At 37.8% G+C, this 27,628-nt stretch overlaps 1 protein-coding gene across 1 annotated transcript; it reads left to right on the plus strand.

The window, feature by feature from the left end:
- The first annotated feature begins 6,855 nt into the window (after nt 1-6,855).
- LOC108498205 (interleukin-5 receptor subunit alpha-like) lies at nt 6,856-27,237 on the plus strand. Its single transcript, XM_017816608.1, has 11 exons — nt 6,856-6,946; nt 10,788-10,987; nt 11,338-11,492; nt 11,628-11,775; nt 12,337-12,445; nt 12,531-12,718; nt 15,883-16,019; nt 19,416-19,560; nt 23,218-23,305; nt 24,458-24,545; nt 26,956-27,237. The coding sequence occupies exons 2-11, from the start codon at nt 10,885-10,887 to the stop codon at nt 27,076-27,078; spliced, it is 1,284 nt and encodes a 427-aa protein (XP_017672097.1). The 5' UTR covers nt 6,856-6,946; nt 10,788-10,884; the 3' UTR covers nt 27,079-27,237.
- Nucleotides 27,238-27,628: the final 391 nt, after the last annotated feature.

Consider the following 27,628-nt stretch of genomic DNA (forward strand, 5'->3'; position numbering starts at 1 on the left):
TTTCTAGTCTAAGATACTCTGAGTATTGTGTGAGGAAATATTAGGGAAGTAAATTAATGATGTGCTTCCTCTGCCTTTCTGTATTTCTTAGCAAACTTGGGCTTATTGTGTTCTAATAGTGGGGTTTTGCCTTCAATTTTATTCTTAGATGTACTTCATTCATTGATCTGTTGTCCAAGTTTGTATCCAAGCAAGTTCTGCTTTTCTTTCTTCTTTTTTTTTTTTTTCCTTTCAAGTCTTTTCAACGACTATTTGCCTTGTATTTTTCAAGTTTGTGTAGTTTTTTTCTATCAGATGTTCAGGAAAGGTACAGTAATTTTTAAACCCTAAATATCAAATAGTTGTTAGTACGCTTTCTACCCACATTGAGCATAATCACTCTGTTAAAGCAACTCTGATTTTAGCTGTAAAGAAAGTTGAAAAGACCACACATCCTGCAGTCATCTTCATCATACTAACATATCTTTCTCAGATTTAGCAACCTTCTCTACTGACCTATTGATCACAAATTTTCCTGATTTGGCTAATCTTTTTGCTCAAAGGACGTCTAAAACTCAGCCATGTTATCAGAGGTCTGATCTAATAGGAATATTGGTAATTCCAATAGTATATTGGTAAGAGGTGAGATAAGGTATACATGAGACAAGGTAATGGCTTTAAATTGAAAGACAGTAGATTTAGATTGGATGTATTTGAAGAAATTCTTTACTGTGATGGTGGTGAAGCACTGGAACAGGTTGTCCAGAGGGATTGTGGATTCCCATCTCTGGAGGTGTTCAAGGCCATCTTGAATAGGGCCCTCAGTAACCTGATCTAGGTGGGTGGCATCCCTGCCCATGGCATGGGGTTGGAACAAGGTGATCTTTGAGATCCCTTCCAACCTTAACCATTTTATGATTCTATGGTTCTTCAGAAATAAACCTCTGTTAAACTAAGGAACAACTGCTTAAAAGAAGAAAAACATTTAGCCACATACAAGTGCCAGATAAATGAAGTGGAAGTGGATAAATTAATGTGACAGCCTAAGGCATGGAACAGTTTAACAGAGCGATGACAGCCCTGACTCAGATCGGTAAATGTGTATTTTTGGGTCAAGAGAGCTGGTATTGCTTGCATGATCCAGTGCACTAATAAGGATTAGGAAAAAAAATATCTCCTGTCATTGAACAGGCATCTGACTGTTTTTCTGGTCTGATTGCACTCAAGGAGGTGAGTGAGTTGATCTATGGTAAGTGAGCTGATCTATGGTAAAAGGGAAGTAACACTGAATGGTGTGTGGGAAAGGATTTGAAAATGTTAGGCAAGCTTGATCCATAGTGGAAGCTACAGCTTTGAGAAATCACCTCAGAATGAGGAGTATGTCTCATTGGGACTTCCCTGCATGCTAAATGGGGAATTATTTAAGCTTTGCAGTTGAAATAACACCATAGAGGGCTGCATCGTCTCATCTTCTTCATCAGAAAAGCGTGCATTCTTATTGTGGGACTGAGGAGTGAATGGACTGCAACAGCTGTGAACCTCTGCCAAAGGTAAATCCTAGCAACATTCCTTTTTAAACTTCTAGAAAGGTTCATTCCATTCTCTCAAATTCTTCCCAGAATCAGGAACCCTCCCTTCCTCCGTCAAGGAGGACAGGACAGTGCTAGAGCAGCCCTCCTTTGACTGACAGATTTAAACCCATCTTCTCCTCCACCTTCATTTTTTTCTATCAATCCTCAAGGAAAGAAATTATTTTTTAGTCGGAAAAATCAAATACTCTCCACTGGGAAACTGAAAAAAACCCTCACCCTCAACTCTCAAATTATTTTAGGCAAAGTCAAAGAGTTCAGTAGGACCTTCTTACAAAACTTTCTAAAACTGATAATAAATCAGATTTATTAAATATCTAACATTTTTAGATTTTCTCAAAATATTTCCTGATTTACTTTTTTTGCCAATGACAAATAACAATGCCTGTAATATTTTCTTCATACCAACTGGGAAGGAAAATAAAATGATTCATTTGAGGGACATTCTTAAATGAATTGTATAGAGGAAGGATGGAGAGAAATTAACAGTACCCCATGAAAAGAATAGAGTGGAAAAGAAGGTTTTTTTAGCATTCTTTTTTTTCCCCAATTTGCTAATTTTTAAAGGTTTAAAGGTTTCATCCAAACAGAGGGAGCAGATTCTGAATTTGTAGCAATTTTAGGGTTCTGAAATTCATTTTTGTCAGCAGAGATTTAATCAAAGCAGTTTACAGTGTGGTTTATCAGATTTATTGTATGGGTCTAGCTGAAGGTGAGTCTCCTCTCTCTCCTTTCCCCTTCTCTCTCTTTTTAATTGATTGCTTGCTTTAGCTGGATCTCCATTAACTGTAATGGAAATCTGGACAAAAAATTCCTTGTGGATGTCAATTTTCAGGTATCTGAATCCTAGTCCTAGACTGCGCAAACACAAACAGGGTTAATCCTATTCCAAGACTTGTGACTGAGAAAAAACCTGAGCATATATCTTAAGGTTTTTCCCATTTGACTCCTCAGGTGTGTTTGCTCTTTCTCTGACCATACGCTCTGCTCTCCAGGTAGCTAAAGTGCTGCGAGTACAGGTCTAGAGAGAAGATGTTCTACAGACCAATGTGGTGCTTTAATAGCTCTGTTTAATTCTGGTAGCTTGGAAAGCTGAGTTATAAGAATAATTACAGAGTTGGCATTGAGGTCTCTGCCTTCTTGAGATATACAATGAGATATACACATCTTTTAGTAGTTCCGATACAGAAACAGACACATCACACACCCCTGACCAAGCAGAGTTGCTGTTTGCAGTACAACGGCCATCGAACTGGCTCTAAGAGCTAAGCATGAATAAAGGTGAAGAGTCTGTTAGACTAACAGTTTGTTAGTCTCCAATTTGATTCCAGGAGTTTTTAACTGATAAAGTATATATATAAAGTATTCTGTTGTCAGTGCTTGAATATCTGATCAGGAATAGTTGCGTAAGTTAACAATTAGATGTTGATATATATGCTCTTAAGTGTCTAGGAATTTTCTCTGTGTTAGGCTATGTTTCACCAGTTGCCTTCATACAAGAGAAGGCTCTCTTCCTAGAAATAATTAGGATGCATATCTATTGTTTTCATGCTAAAAGATAAATCATTCTTTCAAGCCTTAGTCTCTTAGGCTGCTTGTTGTCACAACGATTGTGATTCATCAGTAACCTCACCATCACCTCAAAGGGAATTTGTGTGCACAATGAGACATCAGCTTCTGACCAGTGCTCTGAGGTTTTCTATGTAGTTTGTTAAGTTTAAAATGAAAATTTCAGAATAGTAGTAATTAGCTATTTCAGATATTTCTGGTGTGATTTGGAAAACATATAATCGCTCTGTGCCTCAATTCTTCACTCAGAAAATATTGGAGTTCTGTTTTATTCCATTCACCCCACCACCACCCTCCTCCTTCTCTCCCTCATTAAAAGTTGCACATATCCTAAGGTGGGTGTTAAATGGGTCTACTTTAGTCTAATGGTTTTGTAATCACAATACTATCAACACTATAATTGAAACCTTTCACTGATTTGTCCCTATTAGGCAAGACCAAGCATACCTACATAGTACTGCACTCTTTTATAGGGCTCATTCCCACTCCTGATGCAAGTCAGCACACCCTACAGTATACCCCAAACCTTCACATTGCTGTCTCATAAATCACTGCCTGTAGGATTTAACTGTAATTGATATTAACATTTACAGATAGAAAAAAATGGAGAAACTAGACCAGAGGCATTGTATCTAAAGTTGACTTTCACTGTCAAGAGATGGCTATTTGCTGTAGCTGAAAAGTTTTGGAAAGCAAAAAACCATCATCTCCAAGAAATTACTTTCTCTGTCAAGTCTTGCATTGATGTATGTACATACACATCCATCTAGTTTGAAAAGTGTTACAATAGTAATTCACAACAAAAGGAATGTTACATTTTGAGACTGCAGATGCAGAGTAGAAGGTTGCATGGATATCTGCCATGCCTATTATGTGAAGCAGAAATATTATGTGAGATCAATTTTAAAACAGGATTAAGAGCCCCAAATTGTGGCAATTTAGTCATAGCAGTAGAAAACTGTGATGTTAGCTTCTGCTAACAAGCACATATCACTTCCAGGACACTTCCTTTACTTTACTGCTATCCTTCAAGCCTGCCTCACTACCCCTTTGCAGTGAAACATTTCATTAACAGCCCAAATCTCTGAAACTTCATTTTCACATTGGTGCAAAGCAAAACATGAGATTTTCCCCTCTTCCTCTCTTGGTATAAACAGAGCTGAAACTGAAGAGCACCCCAAATTTCCTCAGAACATTATTGCAAACACTAGATCTGTTAACACAACAAAGTAGACTGCGAGGGGCTGTGGGAAGGGAAAACCCATGTCCTTTATTCATATGCATGGGTCTTTATTGGAACTAGCTCCACACAGGGTTCAAACGGCTGCAAAAGAAATGGCTGTCAAGTACTAAGCATTGCTTAGAGCATGGGATTTATGGAGTGTTAGTAGTCGTTCCTTTTCGCAGGCACCTGGGTAGAGTAACTGCAGAATGCACTGGTTTTATGGATATTTTTAATTATGTCATGCTGTTTCGGTTAGCCCAAATCCACATGTGGTTCAAACGCATCACTTTGATGGACTGGAACCATTACTCAGTTCAGTGTGAGTGTCCATTAAGGATTGAAAAAAGTATTGAATCCCTACCATTCTTGCTTTTCTGAATAAATTAACAACATGGGAAAATTTTAAAAAATCAAATAAAAATCTTTAATTGTTTTACATGATTATAAAACTCCAGAAAATATACAGCCAGGTATAGAATTGCTTTTCTCTGAAGTCAGCAATGGCAGTGTGTTATTGGTGTAAGAAAAGAGGAAGAAACACACTGCAGTTGCTAATGTGTTACCATCAATTCCATATACAAACCACACCTTAACCAGACAAAATTTACATGTTTTTCTAATAAGCAGAAGGCACAATGGGAAAATACGTATTCTACATTTTAAAAATGAAGTACTGGGCTTGTCGTCAGGTTTGCCACTATTACCATTGGATTTGAGATTCCAAGTCACACTCTTCTCAGTTAAATACAACATACTTCTAAGTATAGTCAAAGTTCTCAAGAAGAATTTACCTTCCTTTATCTAGTTCATTCTTAGAAAAGTGTGGTTTTGTACATCCCCGCCTTAAGATCATCTCTGCTAAACACCAGAACAAGGAAGCAATTGGATTCAAGATATGAGAGGTAAAGGCTGCTGGTTTAGCCTCGCCTTGAATAATTGTATTATTTAGTTTTAACAGAAACCCCCCCAAAACCACACGAACCTAAATACATTCTTTTATGATCTAAAGTCAAGATTAGCTTATTTAATCTATGTATAGGAGAAATCACAGCCAAAAATACTTTTTTGAAAGAATGAGACACCCAAAAGACAAAGCAGCAGTTTTTAAGGCTTTAATATTAATAAGCTGAAACATTCTATTGAGCTTCTGTATAATATTTCTTTGGTTGGATTTTTTGTTTGTTTGTTTGTTCTTTTGTGCTTTTTAAAACATGAATACTTACTGAAAGAATAAAACTATTTCCATACATAACTGTGACAACCTCTGCCTGGGATGTGAGTGAAGATCTTTAGGTCTCTATTACTTCACTGAATAAGCCATCAAAGCAAGAGGGGTGCATGGGCTCCTTCCTTTGTCGGCATTTCTCTGCTGTGTGCCCAGTATCTAAAAATGGGGAAAAGCAAAGCAGAAGAGCCAGTTTCTGTGCTCTGGAGAGGATCAAACCAGATAGTAAATGATAGAAAATATAATCCTTGATCTCTGCAGCCCTCTACAGCAGTGCTTATGAAATGAGACACGTAAGAGGATTATACTTTTTCCTAATTTGGCAATTTTTGAAAAGACAGTAAATAATCTATTCTTGACACCTTAGGTTAATTTTTGCACCAAAACCTGGGGTCAGATTCTCAGTGAATAAACTTTTTAATGTGAAAAAAAAAGGTTTATCTGTTCCAAACCACATTACCAGAAAAAAAAAAATGAACAATTTTTATCTATTATTGCCCCTCCAAATCCCACTTAAGGTGGAAAGCTGGAATGCAAAGTATAATTGTGTATGATTAAAGTGGTAAATTGATTTCAAACCCACTTATTATCAAGTCAGTCAAATCCCCTCTGAATGACATTCGTAACTTGCTGGTATGACTTGCAATTTGACATATTATAACTGCAAACTAACTTCATTTATAAGGTAAACCAGGTAGAAGGACAATTTCAGAGGTTAGGCTGGGCAAAGCTTCAGATATGAAGAGTTAAAGTCACACCTGTTCAAAAAGTGAGATTTATTTATTCTTTTTCCTTATTAATTCTGTGAATTTTGGTTTTCTGTCTAGTTTGTGTTTGTTTTAATTTATTGTGCACTGAAAGATGCCTATTAGCCACTGAAAAACCAGGAGAACAATGGCAAGTAGGCTAGGATCTTTCTGGGATTTTAACTTCATAACCACACTTGAACTATGTGATTTTATTTCTTCTGTAATCTGACTTCTTCTTAAAAGATAAAAGCTCACTGCAATATGTAAAAAGTTTTGAAACATTTCTCTTGTGTATAGAAAAAGGAAAAAAATATGAACAGCTCTGACTTCTGAGTTAGTCAGGCAGAGGTGTGCCTCTTTCAAGGTATTTCAAAGAACTTGGGTAAGGTTCTATTTAGTGTTTGTGTATTCAGAGGTGTGCTTCAGTCCCTCAGTGGGAAGTGGCCCTGGCAATGGGCTTTTCTGAGGCAGTGTGTTGTGAAAAGGGAAGTCTTTTGAATCAATTTCTCATTATACTCCAAAATCAAGACATTCTCCAGTGCTGATCTGTCCTGCTTCTCAGCCCAAATGATGCATAGGTACACAGGATCTAACGAGCATTAAAATTAAGGTAAGTTTTGGAAAAAAAAAAAAAAGTAAATGGTACTCCTGTTTTGACTCTTCATCCATCCAGAGATTTAAAATTTATTTAACCTACACTGCTTATTTCATCATTCATTGATCAATTTCTACATTGTCTACTATCAAATATGGGATGGGAGGGGTGGAGAGTGTTGAAAAATACGAATCAACAACCTTAAATGAAGCATAAGTTTTAGGTAGTATTAATCAAACAAACAGTCTGAGTGATTCCCCTTATATCTAAGACTGTGCATTAGAACCATGAATAAAAGATTTCATTGTTTAATGTTTGAACTTAGTCTCCAACTTAGGAACAACATTATTTACAAGAGCATTTGAAATTGTGTTTTTTGACAATTTTACTGTTTTTTTTTCCAAAGAAAATATATGTGTGTAAAAACTATTTCTCAAATCATTAACTTTTCTGTTTAGGAAGATATAATAATCATCTGTACAAACTTTTCAAAAATAACCTTATTCAGACACATGAACAGTGTGGATTTACACTTCAGAAAACTCTCTGGTCTCTTGAGTTTTTAAAATTAAAGAGTTTATTTTTCTTCCACTCTAAGTAACAGCTCTTAAGTTTTGTGAAGCTTGTTTCTGATACTTTCATTTTTCTTGCTCTGACTGTCTACTTCCCAAATTCACCAGGTGGACTTTGCACAACAAATTACGATCTCTGCAGCTGCAGTGGTGGATGGGGTGGCAGCTCCCCTTAGTTCTCTTCACTTTCTCTTAATCCAACAATGCACTGCTGTAAACCAGACGTTACTGCTTTACAACAATACCAAGAGGTATTGACTGTGGTTGAAGCTCAGAAATGAAAGAAGGGGAATAAAAAAATAAAAAAAAATAAAAATAAAATATATATAGTACTTTTTTAAATTAAAAAAAAGTTTAAAGATGCATTTTGGACAGTGCACTACTTGGAAAGCAAGTTTTTAAATTTTTATTTTTTTTTTTTTAATTTTTTGCTTTATCATTTTTTTTAGATGATTTAGATTGTTAAGATAATTCCTATTCCATTAGATTAATTGGACTGTCTGTAAGTTCATTTGCCTAGTCTGAATTTCTCCAGAGACAAAAGAACGAGAGAATCTTTTTTAAAAAAAATTGTCAGGCAGTGAATTTTATTTTACATCTCATGGACTGAATTTCAGCACCATATACTAAGTCAAAGCTCTTTGTAGCAGAGGATGAGGACTCCAAAGCTCTGTCTGCAATTGTCTGAGAGGAAATGTTCTGTCTTTCAGCTCATCTATGCTGGCATAAATGAAAATATGTATTCTTTGACAAATTGTGAATTAAAAGCTTTTTATGTATGGACAACTTTTTGTTCCCTCCCGGTCATCTTGGGTGTTCTTATGTTTCAGTGCTTTCACTTTACTCTTTTCTGTGAACCAATTCATTTTAAATAACCATAAGAAATACCCTTTGGGGTCAGCCCAGTTGTCCTTTTGCTATTCTGTCTACAGCAGTGGCATTAGGAGATGTTACTCAGATACAATCCACAATTCTAGCAGCTCCTGCAATCCATTCTCCAAGTATTTCCCCAACATCAAGAGCTGTTCAATTAGGGATGTTAGAGGGTACATTCGTCTCAGATATTTTTTAGGAGCTTTTCAGATACCTATTTGCACGCATTTGCCTGGTCCTATTCACAGCCTGCAGACACTGTCCACCATCACAGCGCCAGTGGAAGAAGGTGCAAGAATTCATTGCGCACTGAGTGGAGAAGTGCCTCTCAGTCCTGTACACAAGGTACTGCTTGGACCAACTCACGTCTGGGAAACAGCAATGGTGTCACCTGAAATGTCTTTCTCTGACTCAAGTTGGTTGACTTTCTTCTAAGTTTATTCAGAATTACTTTAAAAATCTTTCTTCTCTGTTCCTGTGTGTCCTCTCTCCAAATGAATTCATTTATGTTGCCTCACAGATTATTTCTATTTTGATTTCTAACACCAAAAGTTGTTGCTACTGTAAGATTTATTTTGTTCCTTTTCCTGTTCCACATCCCCTTTTGACTTTTGTTTTCTAGACAAGTAACGTTAATATTAGCCACAAATATTTTAACTTGCTTATGCTTAGTGTTTTCCATCCTTATTTTTCATTTTCTCCTAATAACGTACATTCATGCTCCTAGGATTGTTTTTATTGCTTCATTTCATGGGAAGGGATGAGCCATTACATGTTGAATAATAAACCCTTGAAAGCTCCTTGTTCTCATTTTATATTTTGTGTGACTTTTTGTCTTGCCACACTCCATGTCATTCAAGGAGCACCATTCATGGCCCAGATCACCCCTTCCCTCACCAGACAATTGAATTGGTTTCTCACCCAGGTACACTAAGCAGGAGAATTTACTCTTTTTTTTTGGCCATGTGCATGCTGTGACATGCATACTATAGTCACCGGTAGTGCTACAGCTGAGACCACTCCCAGAATGAACCAGATGGGGAAAACTCTGCCTTAAAGCTTTGTGTTATTACTTTTTCCACTGCACTTCATAAACGATGACATCACTCATTAAGTGATCTCTTTTTCACTGCATTGTGCCAAAATAGCACTATAAATTAATCTGTATATGTATGCATGTGTATGTGCATTTTTTTTCCTGGAAACCTCATTACAGAATTTTTGGATATGCTGAACATTCACACATTTTTCTCTACATGACCACTGCCACTTGTTAGTCCTTGGTGAACATTTTGATATGGCTCCAGGTGCTGATCCCTGGATAGAACGTGTCTGAGGATTTAAAACTGAAAACAATCAGAGCCAAGACAAATCAGTTAGTGAGTGAAAGATTCTGAACGCAGAGGCACATGAATTCTGTGGAGAACTCAGAAGGTCTCAGAAGTTGTTTTACATTAAAGCAACCTTGGAATGAATACTCATGCATCAGAGAAGAAACAGTGCTGTCTTTCTGAAACCAACTTTGATCATTCTGGAACCTACTTGCTTACCACATCCCAAATTTACCAAACACCTGAAGTACTCTTGCTTATACTCACTTCTTAAAATGGCAGGATTCATCTCTCCTTATAGTTTGTAACCTCCTGAACCAACTAACAGGAATCCCAGACTTAGAAATGACAGCTGCTCCACAGTCCCTAGAGGCTAGATAACTCATACAAATAGAGCTTCTGGGTTTGTATCTAGTCAAAGTTATGTCAGGTGAGTCCTACCTAAACTGTCTGCTTTCAGTATCAGCAGTGTCGTATCCGGGTGTCATATTGCAGTCTAAGCAGTACTGTGATTCAAAAACAGTGCAGTATGGCATTCATGTCCTCCTCGGCCTTGGCACCCAGTCAAAGAGTGGGCTTGAATACAAACACCCTGGGAACAGAAGGCACCAATCAACAAGACCTCTTAAACATATGTTAAACATATGTTAAACATATATTAAACATATGCTAAACATCCTCATGGGGGAAAGCTGAGGGGCAAAATACTGATCTGTTCACTCTCGTAGCCAGTGACAGGACTTGAGAAAACATCAAGCTGAGTGAGAGGAGGTTTAGGTTGGATATCAGGAAAAGGTTTTACACCCAAAGGGTAGTTGAGCCCTGGAACAGGCTCCCCAGGGAAATGGTCATACCACTAAACCTGTCTGATGCAAGAAGTGTTTCAACAACACTCTCAGGCTCATGGTGTGATTCTTGGGGTGTCCTGTGCAGGTTCAAGAGCTGGACTCGATGATCCTGATGCATCCCTTCCAACTCAGCATCTTTTATGATTCTATGTTTCTATGTCATTTCATATTTACTTTTTATGCTTTAGACATCTCTTAAGTGGTTATGTGACACTTTCATATTATTTCACAGATGCAAAATGGAAATGTCATGTTATAACTGCTTTTTCAACCAAACTCAGAACTAAAGAGTCTCAGTTTCTTCAGACCCGTGGCCCAAAGCATTAGCTATGGCATGTGTTACAGTTCTTCCTGTCATGCTGATATTAAGCTTTTACCAGTGTAAGACAGAGTTTTCCACTAGTCTGGCAAGCGGACAACGCAAAGTAATGGGTAAGTAAAGTATTAAGTAACAATTCATCCTACACTAGCCATCCCAGATATCTCATCTGAACTTCTTGTCAAGGCACTCTCTATAGCCCATGGAGAGAAATGGGAACCTGTGCTAGGAGAGGTGTCCAAGACAGGTAAAACTGAATCAACTAATTTTGAGAGCTGCAGGTAGGTAAATATGATTCTTACTGCTGAAAGTCATATTCAGCAAAGCTCAGAAATCACCTACTCCATGTAAGAACAGAGGTCCTGGTAGAGCTACTGGGTGTGCAAGCCTTGCTGAGAGCCAAATCTTTTGTGTACCGAGGGGTGGGCCTCTTTTCCTCTATGTAATATCATTGTAATTGCAGATGCACTTGGGCTACATAATGTTCTGTGGATTACCAAGCATGATTCAAGAGTCATTTTGTCCTGGAACAATAACCTGACAAAAGAAGAAACTGAGAAATACACTGTGAAGTATATTTTGAGTTATAGGTTCTTCAATTCTACTCAGGAAAGGAAAGTAAGTTCTTCGGTGATTACACATAGTTTAAAGTGAAATAATGTATTGCTTCATTCAGTAGACGAATTTGCATAATTTCCCCTTCAAAACTTAGCATCACACTACCTTCATGCAATTTCTTCTTCCTCCTCTTAGGAAAGACTGCAGGAAAAGAAAAAGATAATACGTCTTGAGTTACATTCTGGCTTTAAGGCTAAAGTTAAGACACAGCTTTTTGCAAAAGAAACAGAAGACATAATTAAGGAGAGTGACTGGTCAGAATTTACTTACAAAGCACCTCCAGGTCAGCTATTTCCTATGTGTTGTTAAGACGTTCAAGCATTTTTGATAATGTCCTGTCTTGGAGACATAATTTCCGAAAGCCCATTATTATCTTCTGCTACTTTTTTTGGTATGGATTTGTTAAGAATATGATCCATAACACCAGCATGCAGAATTATTTCCTTTATTAGACATGTTCAGATTCAGAAAACTCCAGCTTTGTTGAGCAAGGTGGCAGAAAAACCCAACCATTCTCTTCGTTTTCCTTATCAACTTGTGTCTTATGAAGATTGTCTTCTGTATCAAATGGTTTCAGGAATTCTTAAAAGATCAGAGCTTTTCAGCTTCTATTCTGGACATTTTTTTTAAGTGTGTTAGTAAGGCTTTGGTGGTAGAAGCAGAAGTGCTTCTTGGTTGTGATTGTCTAAAAAGCCAAAAGACCTATTTGTTCTTACCTATAACTTATTCATGCTTCTAGAAATAAGGCTACATAATGAGTTTGTAAAGGAAACCTTCATATTGTTATTAGAAAAGCAATATAAAATAAACATAATTCTTTCTTTTTCCCCTTTCTTTGTTGCAGTCTATATTCAAAATCTTTCATGCATCATATACAACATTTCCTTTTTCAATTGCACTTGGAACATCAAAGCAGAAGCTCCTGAAGATATCCAGATCTTTTCTTCATACAGGCAAGTGTCTTGAGCAAAATAAGTACGAAGGCATATTTTGTACCCAAGTGTTTGTTTTACAAAACTCATATTTTCCTACTCACAGGCATGTAGGAAAATTGTTTGAATGCCAGCAATATATTAAAAATGCAAGAAAGAAAAATATTGGATGCCATATGAAGGAAATGTATTTTCAACCATCAAGGAAAATCGATTTAAACATAACAGCAAGAGATTTCAGAAATAATTCGAGAGAACTGTCTTATTACAAAACTTTTACACCTCAGAAAATAGGTAAGTCTTGTCTATTATCACTTACAGAAAATTCATTTATTGATTATTTCATGGAAAGCATAAAAAGAAAATAGGGCAGTGTGACAGAGTATTAATTCTAACTATATAGACATTCATCTACGTGGGAATTTTACATAAAGATGAAACAAAATTGATTATGGTTCAAAGTTTGAGGGTTTTTTCTCTAATGTAATAACATCATTTACCTCGAATTGTCATTTAAAAATAAAAGATAAACCAGTATGAGAAAATTATATTTAACAGCATTATGCCCTTCTTTTCACTAATTCTTATATTTTCTTATCCTTTTCCTTATTTTTATAGTGCTGAGGAAGCATAAATAAAAAAGAAAGAGCATAAGCAGTCTGTCACAAGTCTCATTTATAACCTGAATTTAAGAATATGAATGTTCTCAAACATTAGTAGCACTTTTATTTATTTTTTAAGCTAAAAATATCTTGGCAGTTATTTTTAATTATTGACAGTTTTGAATGATCATATAAAATTATTTTTCCTTACTTCTCCAGGAAGTTTGAATTAATCTCATGGGTAAAAGTTCACTTGAATTTTAGCAGAGACTGCAGATTCAAATGCTTTTTAAGTTATTAACATTCCAGACCTGCAACATGGGAATCCATCATAACTCAAGGGATAGAAAAAATATAATTCAAAACTATCAAAATGTATTCTGAGATAGATCTTATTTATTCTATTCTAAGACATTAGAATTATTTGCTCTACCTAGAGCTTTACACTGCAATCAGAGTTAACTATAAGCAGCATATTCTGTTTTAGGAAAATAAACCATTTTCAGGAAATTCAGATTTTCCTGAAAAGACAAAAAAAGTGTGTGTGTGGGGAAGTGAGAGAGGGAAGTAATCCACAGGAAGGCTGTATTAGGTGTTTTCATAGTAGACTGGGAAGATGCTTTTTTCTAGACTGTCCCCAGGGACCACAGGGCTAAGGTGGGCAGGAATGAGCAGCAGGATAAATAGGAGAGATCAGGCTATCTGTTCCCTGCTTCTCTCTCCATCCACTCAGTCTCCTTCCCCCTGCTCAGGGCAGCCACCACCCCCTCTTTGAGGAGGCCAGGCTGCCAGTGTTTCCTTCCTACCCTTCTCCCCTTCCCACCTTACCAAACTTTAGCCATCGTGAGGGCTGCACATCAGTCACAGCTGGTTCAGCCAACAGCTTCTGCTCACTTCTCAGCTCCAGGCAGAAGCCCTGTTAGCTCTCCTTGCCTCTGATCCCACTGCCAAGCTTTGGTAGGGCACAGCAAAATCTGAGTGTGCTTGCAGGGGATGTTTTTCACTGTATAAGTAGCTGACTTTTGCAAGGCTCCATTGCAAGTCAGGGCTGTCCCTTCCCTTCAGGAAAGAGTGTATCCTTCAGGTCACACACATGAGGAAGGGACATTTGTATCTGGGTTCCCCTTCTTTAGCAGTACCTGTTACACTGGGACAAAGGGGTAATGGTTTTAATCTGAAGGAGGATTGATTTGATGACATATAAGAAAGATGTTTTTTACATACGGTAAAATACTGGAACAGGTTGCCCAGAGAGGTGATAGATGCTCCATCCCTGGAAAAATTCAAGGTTAGGTTGGATGGAGCTCTGAGCAACCTGATGTAGTTGCAGATGTCTTCACTCAGTGCAGGAGAGTGGACTAGATGGTCTTTAAAGACCTCTCCCAACATTCTTCAACAGGAAAGCCTCCATCTGGCCTTAACCCTAGCCCTTGCACAGTCCTGGAGGCCCACTGTCCTGCTGCTAGTTACCAGCCCCCACAATTCAAGCTTCTTTCCAGTAGTATGACATATAGTCTGACAAAACAGGACCCATGTATGCCCTGTACTGCAGCTAGCACCAAAACAACTGAGTCCTGTCTTTCAGTGTGTGTGTGGGCTAAAGAAATTTCCAGATAACATCTGAAAAAGGATGAAAAAATTTTTTTCCTACTCTTGGTATTCTCACAGAAGGGGGAGATGGTCTGGGAATAGTACTTCAGAGATGAACAAACAAACAAAAAAACCCCTGCTGCTTACTGTCTTCACCTTTCATGGTTCATGATCCCCTGGATGATGAGCTCCTATCCTCAAGGCTGCTAGAGCAGGCACAGCAGCTGTATGGACCAGTCATGCTGCCACTCACCCTTTCTGCCTCTCTCTGTTTTTTTCTCTATGGCATCACATGGCAGTCATGTCTGCCACAAACCTCGCTGACCCTGTCTACAGACACCTGCTATGCACTTCTGCCTCTGCCGGGAGGGCTTTTTCAGAAAACTCCAGCTTCGGTTCTTCCCTGCGCAGCAAATACAGCAGCAGCTGCAGAGGACTGAGGATGCTTGGGTACTCCAGCACACACTGAGGATCAGTACCCTAGCACATGCCCTGCTAAAAAAACAACTGTAGACTTGCTTACCTAAATCCGAGGCTAAAATCCTGGGGACCCAAATGTCCCTTGCTTCCAACCCTGTACTTCCTCCATAGCAAGTGCTTGCCTGCTCATTTACAGGAGAGAGAGAGAGAGAGAGAGATATATTTCTTAAGCATCAGTAGAAAACTTCATTTGTTGAATCAGACAGGCTGTCCGGGCAAGAGATTGTCCAGAGACGTTGTGGATGCCCTATCCTTGGAAGTGTTCAGGGCCAGCGTGGATGGGGCTTTGAGCAATCTGGTCTAGTGGAAGGTGGTGCTGCCCATGGCAGAGGGGCTGGAAATAGATGATCTTTAAGGCTTTTTCCAAGCAAAACCATTCCATGATTTTATGACACCTGCCAAGTGCTAGTGCCCCTTCAGTAACCCCTCTGTGAGAGATGAAATTCCATTTTTTTCAAAGTAATACTACCAGGCTTGTGGGTACATTTGGGATATCCCACAAGACACATATCCTACATGGCATGGAGCCTGTAGCAGACTGGAGGTCTCTTCAACACCAGCACAGACTCTGGAGAGGCCCTGCTCCTCCTGCCCACCCTTGCTACCTTCCCTGAAAAAACCCATCTCCCTATGTCACTCACTGAATGTCTCCTCTGGGTGTGGCAAACCCCCAAATACTTAGCTGTGTATTTTACACAGGAGTAACATACTGCATTTGTTTTCCATCAGCATAAATATGTGAAAGAGCATGAGGCACAGAAGGTCTCTTTGTGCTCTATTTTTCAGAGAAGCTGAACCCACCAAACAACGTCTCAGTTTCCCTTGAAAACAGAAGTATTAAAATTCACTGGAAACCGCCACCCACTATTGGTTCTGCAAATAACAAGTGCTTTTTGTATCAAGTGAAAATAACAGATCTTAAGGTAGTAAGTTTTTTGGTAATACACTTAGTACGTATAACATAACTTCCATAAAAACTAGGCATCCCTTGAATTTAACAGGGATTAATGTCAAACAAACTTTAAAGATATCCCAAGGTCTTTAATAATTAATCCAAATTGTCTTTCTGGTAAAAAAAAGGAAAACCAACACATTTTATAAAATCTTTCAGAGTCAAGCTTGCATTGAAGTGAATTGGATGATTTTTTCTTCTCATCTTGAATTTGACTTCCACATTACTATCACATAGATTGTACTGACTTTTTTGTTGTAGAAAAAGGAGTATTGATAAAAAGAAAGGTTTAGCAGTTACTTTGGTCATATTTTTAAAGAAAAAAACCCTCACAGGTTATTTTTGTTATTTCTAAATACATCACCAAAAGGATTATTTCTCTTTTTTGGATACATTGTATGTATTTAAAAATCTTTCATGATATTGCAACAGCATCTCTTAATCTAGCAGTAAGAAATAGAGCAGTGTTGTAGTTTAGGTAATGCTATATGGTGACTAAATGATCCAATGGCATTTTGAAATTACCTGGAAATGAAAGCAGAAAAGTTTTCATGCATATTTTTTTTGAACTCCCAAAGATTAGAAAGCAAAGCACTTAATGCAGAATATCGTTAAGTATGAAATTCAGATATGTATTGGAATGTGAATTTTCTGAATATTTGATGATTTTATTCAAGCTGTCATTGAAGCTGGTTTTGTTTTAAGAACCTAAATTTCATCTAACACACACCTCAGTCAGTGCACAGTACTGTAACAATAAAAGCCTTATCTAAGCTGGTGGCAAACATTTAAAAGAAAATTACACCCTGAAAGAATCCATGACTAAATCGATGTGTATCCACTTTTTGCTTGACAAAGTAGAAAGGAGAAGTGCAATGAGTATACATTAATGATCACATAAAGTTATAGTCATAAATTATAGTAGGGTTTATTAATTCAGATACAGTGCTGATACTGCTAATCAGCTTCCAGAACAGGGCTGGAAGCATCCAGAAAAAGAGCTTGGGTCTGGCATGGACATGCCAAATCTTCCCAGTCCCCTTCAAGGTTTTCCAGCAGACAGATAGCTGTCCACCTCTGCAAATAATTATAATTCCCTAAACCATTCCCAAGCCTAATACTTCAAAACCCCTGGCAGAGAATTCCAGGGCCTAGTCCCTGTCTACTCACAAAGCTCCTAACTGTGGAAGGCAAAGAGCAGAGGGAGCGAGGGTGGTTCATGCTGGAACCTTGGTATTCTGTTCAGCAGTATGCTGGAGATGTTCTGACTCCCTGCCCATGCACACTGATTTACTTCCTGTTTCCAGACTCAGAGCAAAGGAGGTGGAAGCAGAGAGGGGTGGGAGTAAGGGGTCCCCTTCTACTGCAGGGCTGGGATGTGCCCGAGGTGAGCAGGGGGATCCTGCAATCCTCAGTGTTCACATGGCCACCACAGCCTCTGTTTCCAGCTTCCTAACACCTCCCGCTCTCTGGAAGGAAATCTCACATACAAAAAATAGTCCAGCAGCCTTACTTAGATAGAATATGCTGCTTTTATTTTTCTTTTCTCTCTCTTGCTCCTCTCCTTTGCACACATCTGAAGGATATAAACATAGGAGAGGAAAGCGAAGAAAAATCATTGAGGTACGGAAGCGAATAATCACCTACAGAAGTGGAAAATCACAGGGGCACATCAGACAGAAGAGAGGTAGCCACAGCAATAACAAAAAAAGACATACAAGGGCACCAACCAAGTGAGAGGGGCTTTAAGGTAGATTTGAGGATAATCAGTTAGTAATGATTAAAATGGTAATTACCTAGCCAAGGAGCACAAAATGCCTGGGGCTGGGGTGACAAAGTTAAAGAAGAAAACTGGTGTAGTATTACAGGAGACACGGGAGGGAGAAGAATGGAGTAAGCTTTATATTCTGTATCCTGACCAAACCAAGGTCTTAATCACTGCCACTTAATGTGTTAATGCCACTTAATCACAGAGACTTAATGTGTTGACGTATTAGGGAATCTGTAAGCAGGCTTGTAGATATTTGTTGAAGAACATGTAAGAGCATAATGATTAAAATATACAAGTCTATATTCATTTATTCTGAATACCTGAAGACATGACTTACTGAATACTTACAAGCACAAATAATAATACTGTGATGCGGATTGGAGTTAAGTTTGCAGGTGTCTGGAAACTAGGAAGGCTTGGTAAGTGTCATGGGAAACAAGATTAGAATCTGCAATGTTGGGTAAGTCTGAAATAAACAAGCCAAAATTCAGTAATAAGGAAAATTCTGTGATTAGGAAGTACAGGTCAAACGTGTCAATACAAAATAAGGAATTAAAATATAGACAGCAATGCAGAAGACAAAATGGTCTGTGGACTGCAGAGAACCACAAACTGAGTCAATCATTCCATGTTCTTAGGCAAAGGTCAAATACTATTCAAGTATATATGACTTGCATGTCACATGTAAGATGTAGGTTGTGACTAATTTGCCCTTCCAGCTACTGAGTTTCACCTTAAGTTTCGTCTTGTGCTTTGGACACCACAAAAAATAAATAAGCAGGAGATCTGGGAAAGTCTTAAAGAGAAGAGAAAGAAGTGGCATGGTACATAGGGTAAAATCCACACCACAACAGTCAGGATGAGGAGAACAGGACATCATGCTTTCCTAACAACAAAGAAGCAAAGTTTCTGTGCCTCCCTGTGTCTGGGACTCATATTTTCTACTTTGCAACTTTCTAACATCACTTTTAATTTTTATAAGCAAAAGTTTCCTCTCCTGCTTTCTGTTTTTATTCCTTCTTAAATTCTTAGCATTGTTTATTTACAGAAGTTTACTTCAGTTTTCAAAAGTGATGTGTAATTTAGAGATCACTCTGCTTTAAACTCTGCCACTCCATGTTTGGACTTGATCTTTTGAAGTAGTGTTCTTTCTTTTATAGGCACAATTAAGGATGTTTCAGGATAGTTACAAAAGTAGTGAGCATCCTTCAGCTGAAAAATGCAAGATTTTATTCTACAATAGAAGAAAGTATAGCATACTACCTACATAAAAATCTTAAAACTTGCAGTTTCATAGTTATTGTGTTTGTTCTACACGTGATGCCATAAAAATTAAAAGGGAATCAGTGTTTTCAAATTCTTACTGTCCTACTATAAATGATACCTACTTCTTTCTTATCAGTTCCAGTCTCTCTTCATTTTCAGTTCTAACACATCAGACAAGAGTCAGATTTGTCTGGACATAAGAACTTGTTTTGAAAATCTCTTCCTACTAGTTAGAAATGCAAATAATAGTATTTGACATCTCTAGATTTATATCTGTATGAACTGCAATGCAAAATCATCCAAAATAACCTCCTAAACCTATCTTGGTAGATTGTAAATGTCACTGAAGAGAACTATAAGTATCCATTTCATAAACCAGCAAACAAATGTGCAGTACAAGTGAGGGCAAAGAAAGAGATATGCATAAGAAACAAGATCTGGAGTGAATGGAGTGAGCCAGTGGTTATTCATGGTGGTAAGTTATCATGTACTTACTATTCATAACCCTTACCATGAGCTATATTATTACCATTTGACATATTTACCTCATTACTGCCTTTATTCTTCTTCAGGTTGTGTTATTGGGCCTTAACAGTACCTAGGGGTCCATGGCATGCACCAGGCTCAGACAGCTCTGCTGTAGGGAAGGAGAGTCTTTAGTCTGAGTTCTACCTCCCTGGTCCTGAGGCAGTTTAGCACAGGGCTGTTCTCCTGAGTTAAACTACACCTGATTCTTGACAGCCCATAGAAAAAATTATGGTCAGCAGCTGACAAGGTCCCAACACCCTCAGGACTGCCCTGCAAAGGACAGCCCAAGCATCTCTAAAAATGCAAGAAATCCACGAAAATCCAAGAAATCCACAAAAGTCGTAACATTCATCAAATCACATAGTCTTTAAGGACTAAGTAAGATTTCTTTTATTACATTGGGGGAATAATTTCTTATCTGACAGAGACAGGAATATTTAAATATATGTTCTCTGGCCCCTTCAGCTCACAAGTAAACAAGAGCCTTGTAATACTTTTCCTTCACCTCCTATGACTAGATTTTAACATTGGTGTACTTGTACTTTCCATGATGAGAAAAATGCTTCCACAAGTAGAAGTTTCCTGATGTCAGTTTAGGTAAAGGGGAAGTAGCATAATTGTGTGATGCTATATTTATAGAGAGAAAGTTGTGTCTGTGTATTGAGATAAAAAAAAAACAACGTACAATGCTATTATCTTCCTTTAATGCAATAGCTGTGTATTTGGAATATGTCTTTTTGACCTATTGAACTTCAAGTACATATTTACCTGAAGACAGGAAATGCAAAGCTAGATATTATTATTTTTGCAATGGATTGAATGTAAATTCAGTTATGGGGTTTACTGGATGTTGGCTGCCTAGTCTATCAGATGCCCTGCTATATCCCATTGATCTGCTGAAACCTTCGTTGGCTGGAATCATTAGTTTCATTTCAAAAGCATTTCACTTGTGAAATAGCAGGAGAGAGAAACCTAATTGTTCTTCGTGTTCACTGTGGTTAAGAAGACAAGGACATCATCATCTTGAATTGCTCTTGGGAGATTCTCCTTTCTTCTCACTGAAGACAGAGCAAGCCTGGGACCACAGCATAGAGGGGAGTGCCTGGTCTGTCTGCCTGGTGTAAGGTCAAACACATCTGATGTGTAGACAGGGGAAATTTGAAGCGTTTTCTGGATTGAGAAATGTAGATTTACTCACCCCCTTCCAGCCTCTCACCAGAAGAAGGAAATGGAGTTAGGAAGTCACCTGTTCTGGTTCCAGCCTGCCAAACCTTGCTCTCAGCAACTCTCCTTCGAATGTTTTCATCACCATTGCTTTCCCAGCTTTTGATACAGCTGTTGTTGAGGTTCAACAGTCACTGCATGTTTCCTCCACTTCAGGAAAGCTTCTTGTGGACAAGACCACCATTGCACATAAGCTGTGATATCTGCATGTGTTCAGTGCAGCATGATGACTAACCCTGGAGCATACTGCACAGATGCATAATTTCATGTGATGCAGCAATTTCCCTTCTTCCTACTTGGGCAGGATTGGTGGCTTTCATAAAAAGAATCTGTCAATGTATTGCATTGAAGGGTCATGTGCTCAGGCAAACCTCTTTCTGTCCATTTTACTTTGTATTCTGTTGAAATTATTTTGCCTGCTTCTAATTCAGAACATGTATAAGTGGATATTATGTGGAGTAACCTGAAAGGAAAAGCACCCATTTAATATTTTTATTTTAAAATGTGTCAATTTTTCTGGTGTTGCAGGATCTGTTTCTGCCGAGTCTTGAAGAAGCATGCCATGACCTGGTTTTTCTTTGCTTCTCCATGACATTCCAGAGTTTCATCTAGGAAATGTGTTACATTTCTTTAAGAATATATTTTAAAAAGACATTTCAGCCTCCATTTAAAAAAAAGCTGAAACATCAAAATGAAATAACATAATTCAAAACATAACTAAAATATTTGTTCTGAAATGTTCCTTTGACATGAAAAGAATTTGTTAATTTTCTCATGGGGAACACATTAATTCTTCATTGGAATTAGCATATGCCCTCAAAAAAACCCTCTCAATTTAAACTGAACTGAGATGTTTACTATAGAAACTTTCTGCTAAAAAAAGAAGTGTTGGATCAGCTTTATTCATATGTAAAAACTTTAAATAATTGGTCTAATTTTTGGAGTTGATGAGCATTCATATATTGCTTTGAAGTTAATAGTAATTCAGAGGTGTTCTGCATTTTTGCAAACCAAGCCACTTGTTTTGGTTTCAAAGTACTGTTATTTGTGACAAAGTTTAAGCATTTGCATCTGAAACCCCCCCACCATAAAATGAATATATTTGCTTCTTTTTCTTGCTGTTTTACAAAATGCATGAAGTAGGAAAGCAGGAGGAGCAAACCTCTTTGTGGTTCAGCTGCTGCTAAGACCAGAATTTCCTCTTCTCCTGTGTGTGTCTGCAATAGTGGTGAGCAGAATGATGCAGAGCAATCACCTCAAACAAAAGAATTTCTTCTACAGAGTCCAGAGATTGTTCAGAAAAAGTTTTCTGAGCCCTCAGCTCCAAAGGCAAGAGTGAAATAAGCTTATTCCTATACACAGTTCTGCCCACAAGTTTTTGAGTCTTTTCTTCATATAAAATTTGTGGAAATCCATAACATACTTGGTTTAAACTACAGATGGGCTGAAACTCAGAACTTAAGTTTCATCTTTTTGTTCTTTGATTTTGATCTAGATTGAACCTAAATCCACTGTTTAACTGGCCTCAGGCTATTAGCATTTTAAGAGCTGTTCCTTTCTGTCTTTCTTCAAAGTATTTCATTCAAACTGATCCAAACTAGTTGTGGTTCTAAGACTAGATATTAAACAAAAAATAAAATTTGCAAGAAATACACTTTTGAGTCAACCAAAGACATTTGTATTTTGGTGTTTGGGGTATTTTGGAGGAAGAAATGCAAGGTACAGAGCAGTAGTATCTGATACAGTATAAAGATGTATATATACATATTTCTTTAGGACTATGCCAAGCAGGTTTAAAAAAGGTAAGTATAATAGAAACCAAATGTTGCTTCTTGAATAAAAGAGAATATTTTGTTTAACAAAATGCTTTTATTTTCATTTTTCCTTAAATCGGTTACAGCTGTGAAGGGGTGAGGAAGTAGCAGCAGGGGACTCATAGCGTGTGGAGATGGGAGGTGGCAACAGCAGGAATCCAAGGACAGTTGGAGCAGCAGCATGAGTGCCGACAGCAGACAGACAGAGGGGTTGATATCCAGAGGAATCAAGGCTGGATGGAAGTATCCAGCAGCATGAAAGGTCATGCCCAGCACATGAGAGCAGAGTTTCAGGAAAAATGGGGATGGAGACTACGAGAGAGGAATGAAGCAAGAGAAAGTGCTGGATCAAGGCTGAGGGCTAAAAGGAGAAGGAAGGAACAGCGCTGAAGTCAGAAACCCCTTTCCCCTAAAAAGTCTTGAGAAAATGTTTCTTTAAATCTGTGACAGTTTAGGAATAGTATAATATTTATGAGTCATCCAACTATTTATAGTTCACCCATTTATGAACTACCCTAGCCACTGCCACATTATTAACATTACTTTGCTCTCTTCTTTTTTTTAAGAAAAGACAGTGAATGTCCTGCTGCTAAGCACCACATTGTTTTGTCTTCTGATTTTCCTTGGAGGTTTGCTGATGTATGCATGTAGAAGGTAGTGTGCATTTCTGGAAGGCTGTATAAATTTCTGGTGGAAGGGACATCAGGATGAGGGGAAACTATACAATGGATAAAAGTCAAACACAGATCTTCTCAGATAAGTTATGTTTGCCAGAAGCAGTTAATTGTGCATTTCCGACTATTGTTCTAACAAAGGAGTGCCAGGCGTTATGGCTTGGTGAGCCTTATAATTCTTAACTCACAGCTCCCACTGCAGTCCCCTGCAGCTCCAGTCTCCCACCTTACTCTCAGATGTCTTTTTGCCACAATAAGTGACATATTTTAATTTTACTCTCACTGCTGCCTCTCTATCCTCAGTGTGACTTTGCCCTATCCTTTTGCAGGTTCTGCATTTAAGACCACCAATGTTAATCATGTAAAAGTTGAACTGCACTTGTCATGTTGCCCAATTTCATTTCATAATCCATGGGTGTAATGAAAGCAGTTTTTTACTCTAAGCTGGACAGTTTACAAGAAATAAATAAAAAAAAGGAAGTCAGGGTGACGGAAAGAATTTGCTTTGCTGTATGATTACTATTAGTACAGAAAAGTAATAGTAGTGGTCCTACACCCACCAACAGTTAAGGCAGCCAACTTTCTCCATGTCACTACTTTTCAGCCTGGCTACATAGCTTTCCTATTGACATGGCACTGAAAGCTTTCTTGAATTGAAAAATAAACTTGTTCAGGATAGGAAGATAACTCAAGATACCTTAATATATGGAAGGTAATGCAGTATGTAAATGGAACTCTTATTAAAAGTAAATTGATTATTTAATTAATGATAAAATATTGTTCCTGATTCATATAAAAGAAGTTATCAATTTTTAATTATGAAGAGCACATATAGGGATGACTTTTTAAGCTACAGACGTAGTAGCATGCCACAAGTTCTCACTTTGCTTGGAAATCATATGTTTGTGTATATCCATCAGTTCTCTTAAAACTGGCAGGCTAAAAACCAGGCAGGCTGAAGAAGAGCTAGGGAAAGTGTTGAGAAAAATGTCTGCAGTGAAACAAAAAAATGATGAAATGGCTTTAGAAGTGGTAGATGCCTGTCCAATTGGAATATATATTACAAAGCATTATTGACTGATCTGTTCCTGCAGACAACAATAGTCATGTGCCTGTATCACTTGTCTTGTAGGTATAGTTGCCTGGAAGTTATAACTATGCCTGTTCCACATCCTTCAGATAATATCAAAACTTGGTTAACAGATGAGACTCATCACCAGGTAACGTGTCTGTCTTTTTTATCTCACTACATCAACACTCATGATATTACTTGCCATTGGAATGGTACATTACATTTGGAGCAGCATGTAATTTTTAAGAAAGACTGGGAAAAAGCATGCAGAATATTTCTAGTGAAGTCAGAAGAGAACAGAAAACCTGTGGAGATTATAGGACAATTATCTCAGCAGACAGAATGGAGAAAATCCTCAGGGGACTTTAATGCCTGGTGCACCTAAAGATGCTTTCACACTCAATGGACCAACATTTTACAGAATCACAGAATACGCTGAGTTGGAAGGAGTGATCACCCTGACTCCCTGAAAATAGTTATGGGATATTAGTTGTCTAAGCATGTAGGCCTGTTATCAAAGGAGATCTGCAAGTGGATTTTTTTGTGGAGATCTGCAAGTCATTGGTTATGTTGTAATAATTGTGCATATTCTTATTGCAAATAAGAGGAGGGTCCATAATGAGTGCAATATAACCTACCCCAGCTGTGCACCTGCTGCGCGACAAAGACATGTACAGAGGTGTGTACTTTTGAAGAGCTGATGTGCTGTAAGTTCAGATGTTTGCTTATCTGATGGCAAAGTATAAGTCAACTGGGCAAAATGGAAACAAAATATTTGCAATATTTTTTGTGACTATCATTAACGGAGCTCCTTGGCTCTCACAATTCAATGTTTCTTATTGCTGTCTGTCACTGTGTGAATTATAGGAAAAAAATATGTCAGTCAGGTAGTAGTTTAGATCCCTGGAACTCCCTAGAAGCTACACAGTGAACTGTACTCTAGGAGGCATCGTAAGATGGCCTCTTACCTCATTCTCCTGCAACACATGATGAGAAGGCACAGGTGTGCTGAAACTATGTTTTTTTGGGGGAAAACATCATTGAAATAGGAAACTGCCATGAGGATCCTCTCTGCTCTATATGCTCAAAATATTTTTTCAGAGCCTCTGCAGGATTTCTATTAATTTTACTGTATTCTACTGTATTACTGTACTTACACTGCAATATCAAAATATCTCCTAGTAGCCCATTCAGCAGTGTAACTTGAAATGGCCAATGTGAGATGTCATGCCACTTCTTCCCCAAGGGAAAAATGTATACCATGTAATGCTGTGGTTTGGTTTTTAGTATATCTACATGATTTCAAACTCTGACAGAAACCACAGATCATCTCAATCCACAAATCATAATTTGAATTGTGAGGCAAGGGGCATCTTTTTTTTTTTTTAATTTTACTTTCTCAAAACGAATTTATTGGAAAAACAATGTATGCTATATAATCATATGATATATAATCATATCACAAATTACAAGATTGAAGTGTTTTGACTTGCACCTGAAGTTCATTCCCCAAGACTTGGGCTGGCTCCCAAAAGCAGACTGTGCTCCTCTTCTTCTCTGTAGTCATCTTCTCAGAAAAGCTCAAGAGCTACAGAACTAGCCTGAAGCCAAATCTTCTATTTCTCTTATTTTCAAGATTCAGAGTAATTGCTGTGACACTTCTGGTCAAAATAATTTGACCCAATTGAACACAAATGTGCCATATTTATCACGCTTCCTGTGCAAAAATCCTTCTCGTCATTTTACCAGTAATGGTGTGCAAATTAGCTATAACACCCATTTTGGCCAACACATATGGGCTGGTAGAATGTAAAAACAAAATCGTCACCATCAAACTTATATTCTATATCTCCCTCAATGCTTGAACTTCATGCACTGCTATTAAGGGTCTTAGTATTCAATATATAAATAAAAAACTACCACGATCAATGATCACCACAAAAACTATATTTAATATCACTGACAGACAAAGAAGTGATTTCTGTCTCCAAACTGTTACACTGAATAAACCCTTGACAGGCAGACCTCAATATAGCTGTGTCATTACTGTCTAGATGATTGCAACAAGTGACTGAGATGACACCGATCTTGTGACTCAAGTGACTGTTGATGGCACTTCTAGGAAAGATAATTAAATAAAACATATGGAACATATCAGTATCTCAAATATTGCTGACACCTGAAATAACAAAGGACACACGGAAAGTCTTAGGACAGCTGTGGGGAATGGTGCTGAGATAATCTCTTTTATCCAACCAATAAATATAACCCCTGAAGGTTAGACTGTGACTTTGACATAAACCTTAGGTACATAGTAACATCATCCTGCAGGGTGTCAAGCAATAAAATTAGGGCTCAGAAAACTAAGTAAATTTACCTGTGAGCAAGTTGTAGATTGAGAGAGTAACTCATATGATCTCTGTATTCCAGTTGTGACAGGGTAAGTAACCTGTACTGCTTCCAGATACATCAAATAAGTAGTGTGTTTGTAACAGTATTTAGAATTGGTGATACCACTGAATGCAAATGTTGTGCATTATGTAATTTTTATCCAACAGCAACATATGTCAATGCAAATGGAGATGCACTCAGAGGTTACTGTGGGAATACCAAAAGAAAATAGAGATGAGAACACTGAACAACAGAAATGTTTGAAGGACTCTGGATTAGAAGACCTATAGAGATGATACACCCTTTTTATCTGCATGCAAGAATACCTTTCTGTGAAGTGACTGATAACCTAATGAATCTAAGAACAACTGACATGGGAATTTGTCTGAGCCAATAATTTGAAGTGTTTTGTGCTCATGACATTGTGCAACTCTTAAAATGAGCTTTGAACCACAAACACAAAGCAGTATCTTGCAGTTTATCTCTAACAACAACTGATTTTCAGCTCAGTAAAATTACAGTATATCAGACAATATGATCTAATTTTGAGGTCCACTTGAGTTAAAATGAAATTAGAGTTACTGTTTCATAATGTTGCAGTAGCTTCCAAGTACTGTCTAAAATATCAATACTTTTGAAGACTGGCTGTTCATACAAATCTTTTCCTAGCTATTCAAGTTCTGATTGAAGTGGTCATGAGAAATGGTGGAAGCAGTAAATGTTTCTGGAAACAGCAGCAGAGTCTCACAAGTGTTCTCTAGAGTTCAAAAAATAATTCACTTTCTGGACCCCTGCATTGTTTAAGCAGATATCAACCACAATGAAGAGATCTGTGTGAAG

Source organism: Lepidothrix coronata, unplaced genomic scaffold, assembly GCF_001604755.1.
Source record: "Lepidothrix coronata isolate B3197 unplaced genomic scaffold, Lepidothrix_coronata-1.0 Scaffold57, whole genome shotgun sequence".
NCBI lineage: Eukaryota > Metazoa > Chordata > Aves > Passeriformes > Pipridae > Lepidothrix > Lepidothrix coronata.

What these genes read in the sequence shown, in the direction of transcription:
- LOC108498205 (XM_017816608.1), top strand. Translation starts at nt 10,885, where the DNA reads ATGGCATGTGTTACAGTTCTTCCTGTCATGCTGATATTAAGCTTTTAC. An exon ending in GCCAGTGGTTATTCATGGTG is followed by an intron (nt 19,561 to 23,217) that starts GTAAGTTATCAT and finishes CTTTTTTTTAAG; the next exon opens with AAAAGACAGTGAATGTCCTG. An exon ending in CAGATGAGACTCATCACCAG is followed by an intron (nt 24,546 to 26,955) that starts GTAACGTGTCTG and finishes TTTATCCAACAG; the next exon opens with CAACATATGTCAATGCAAAT.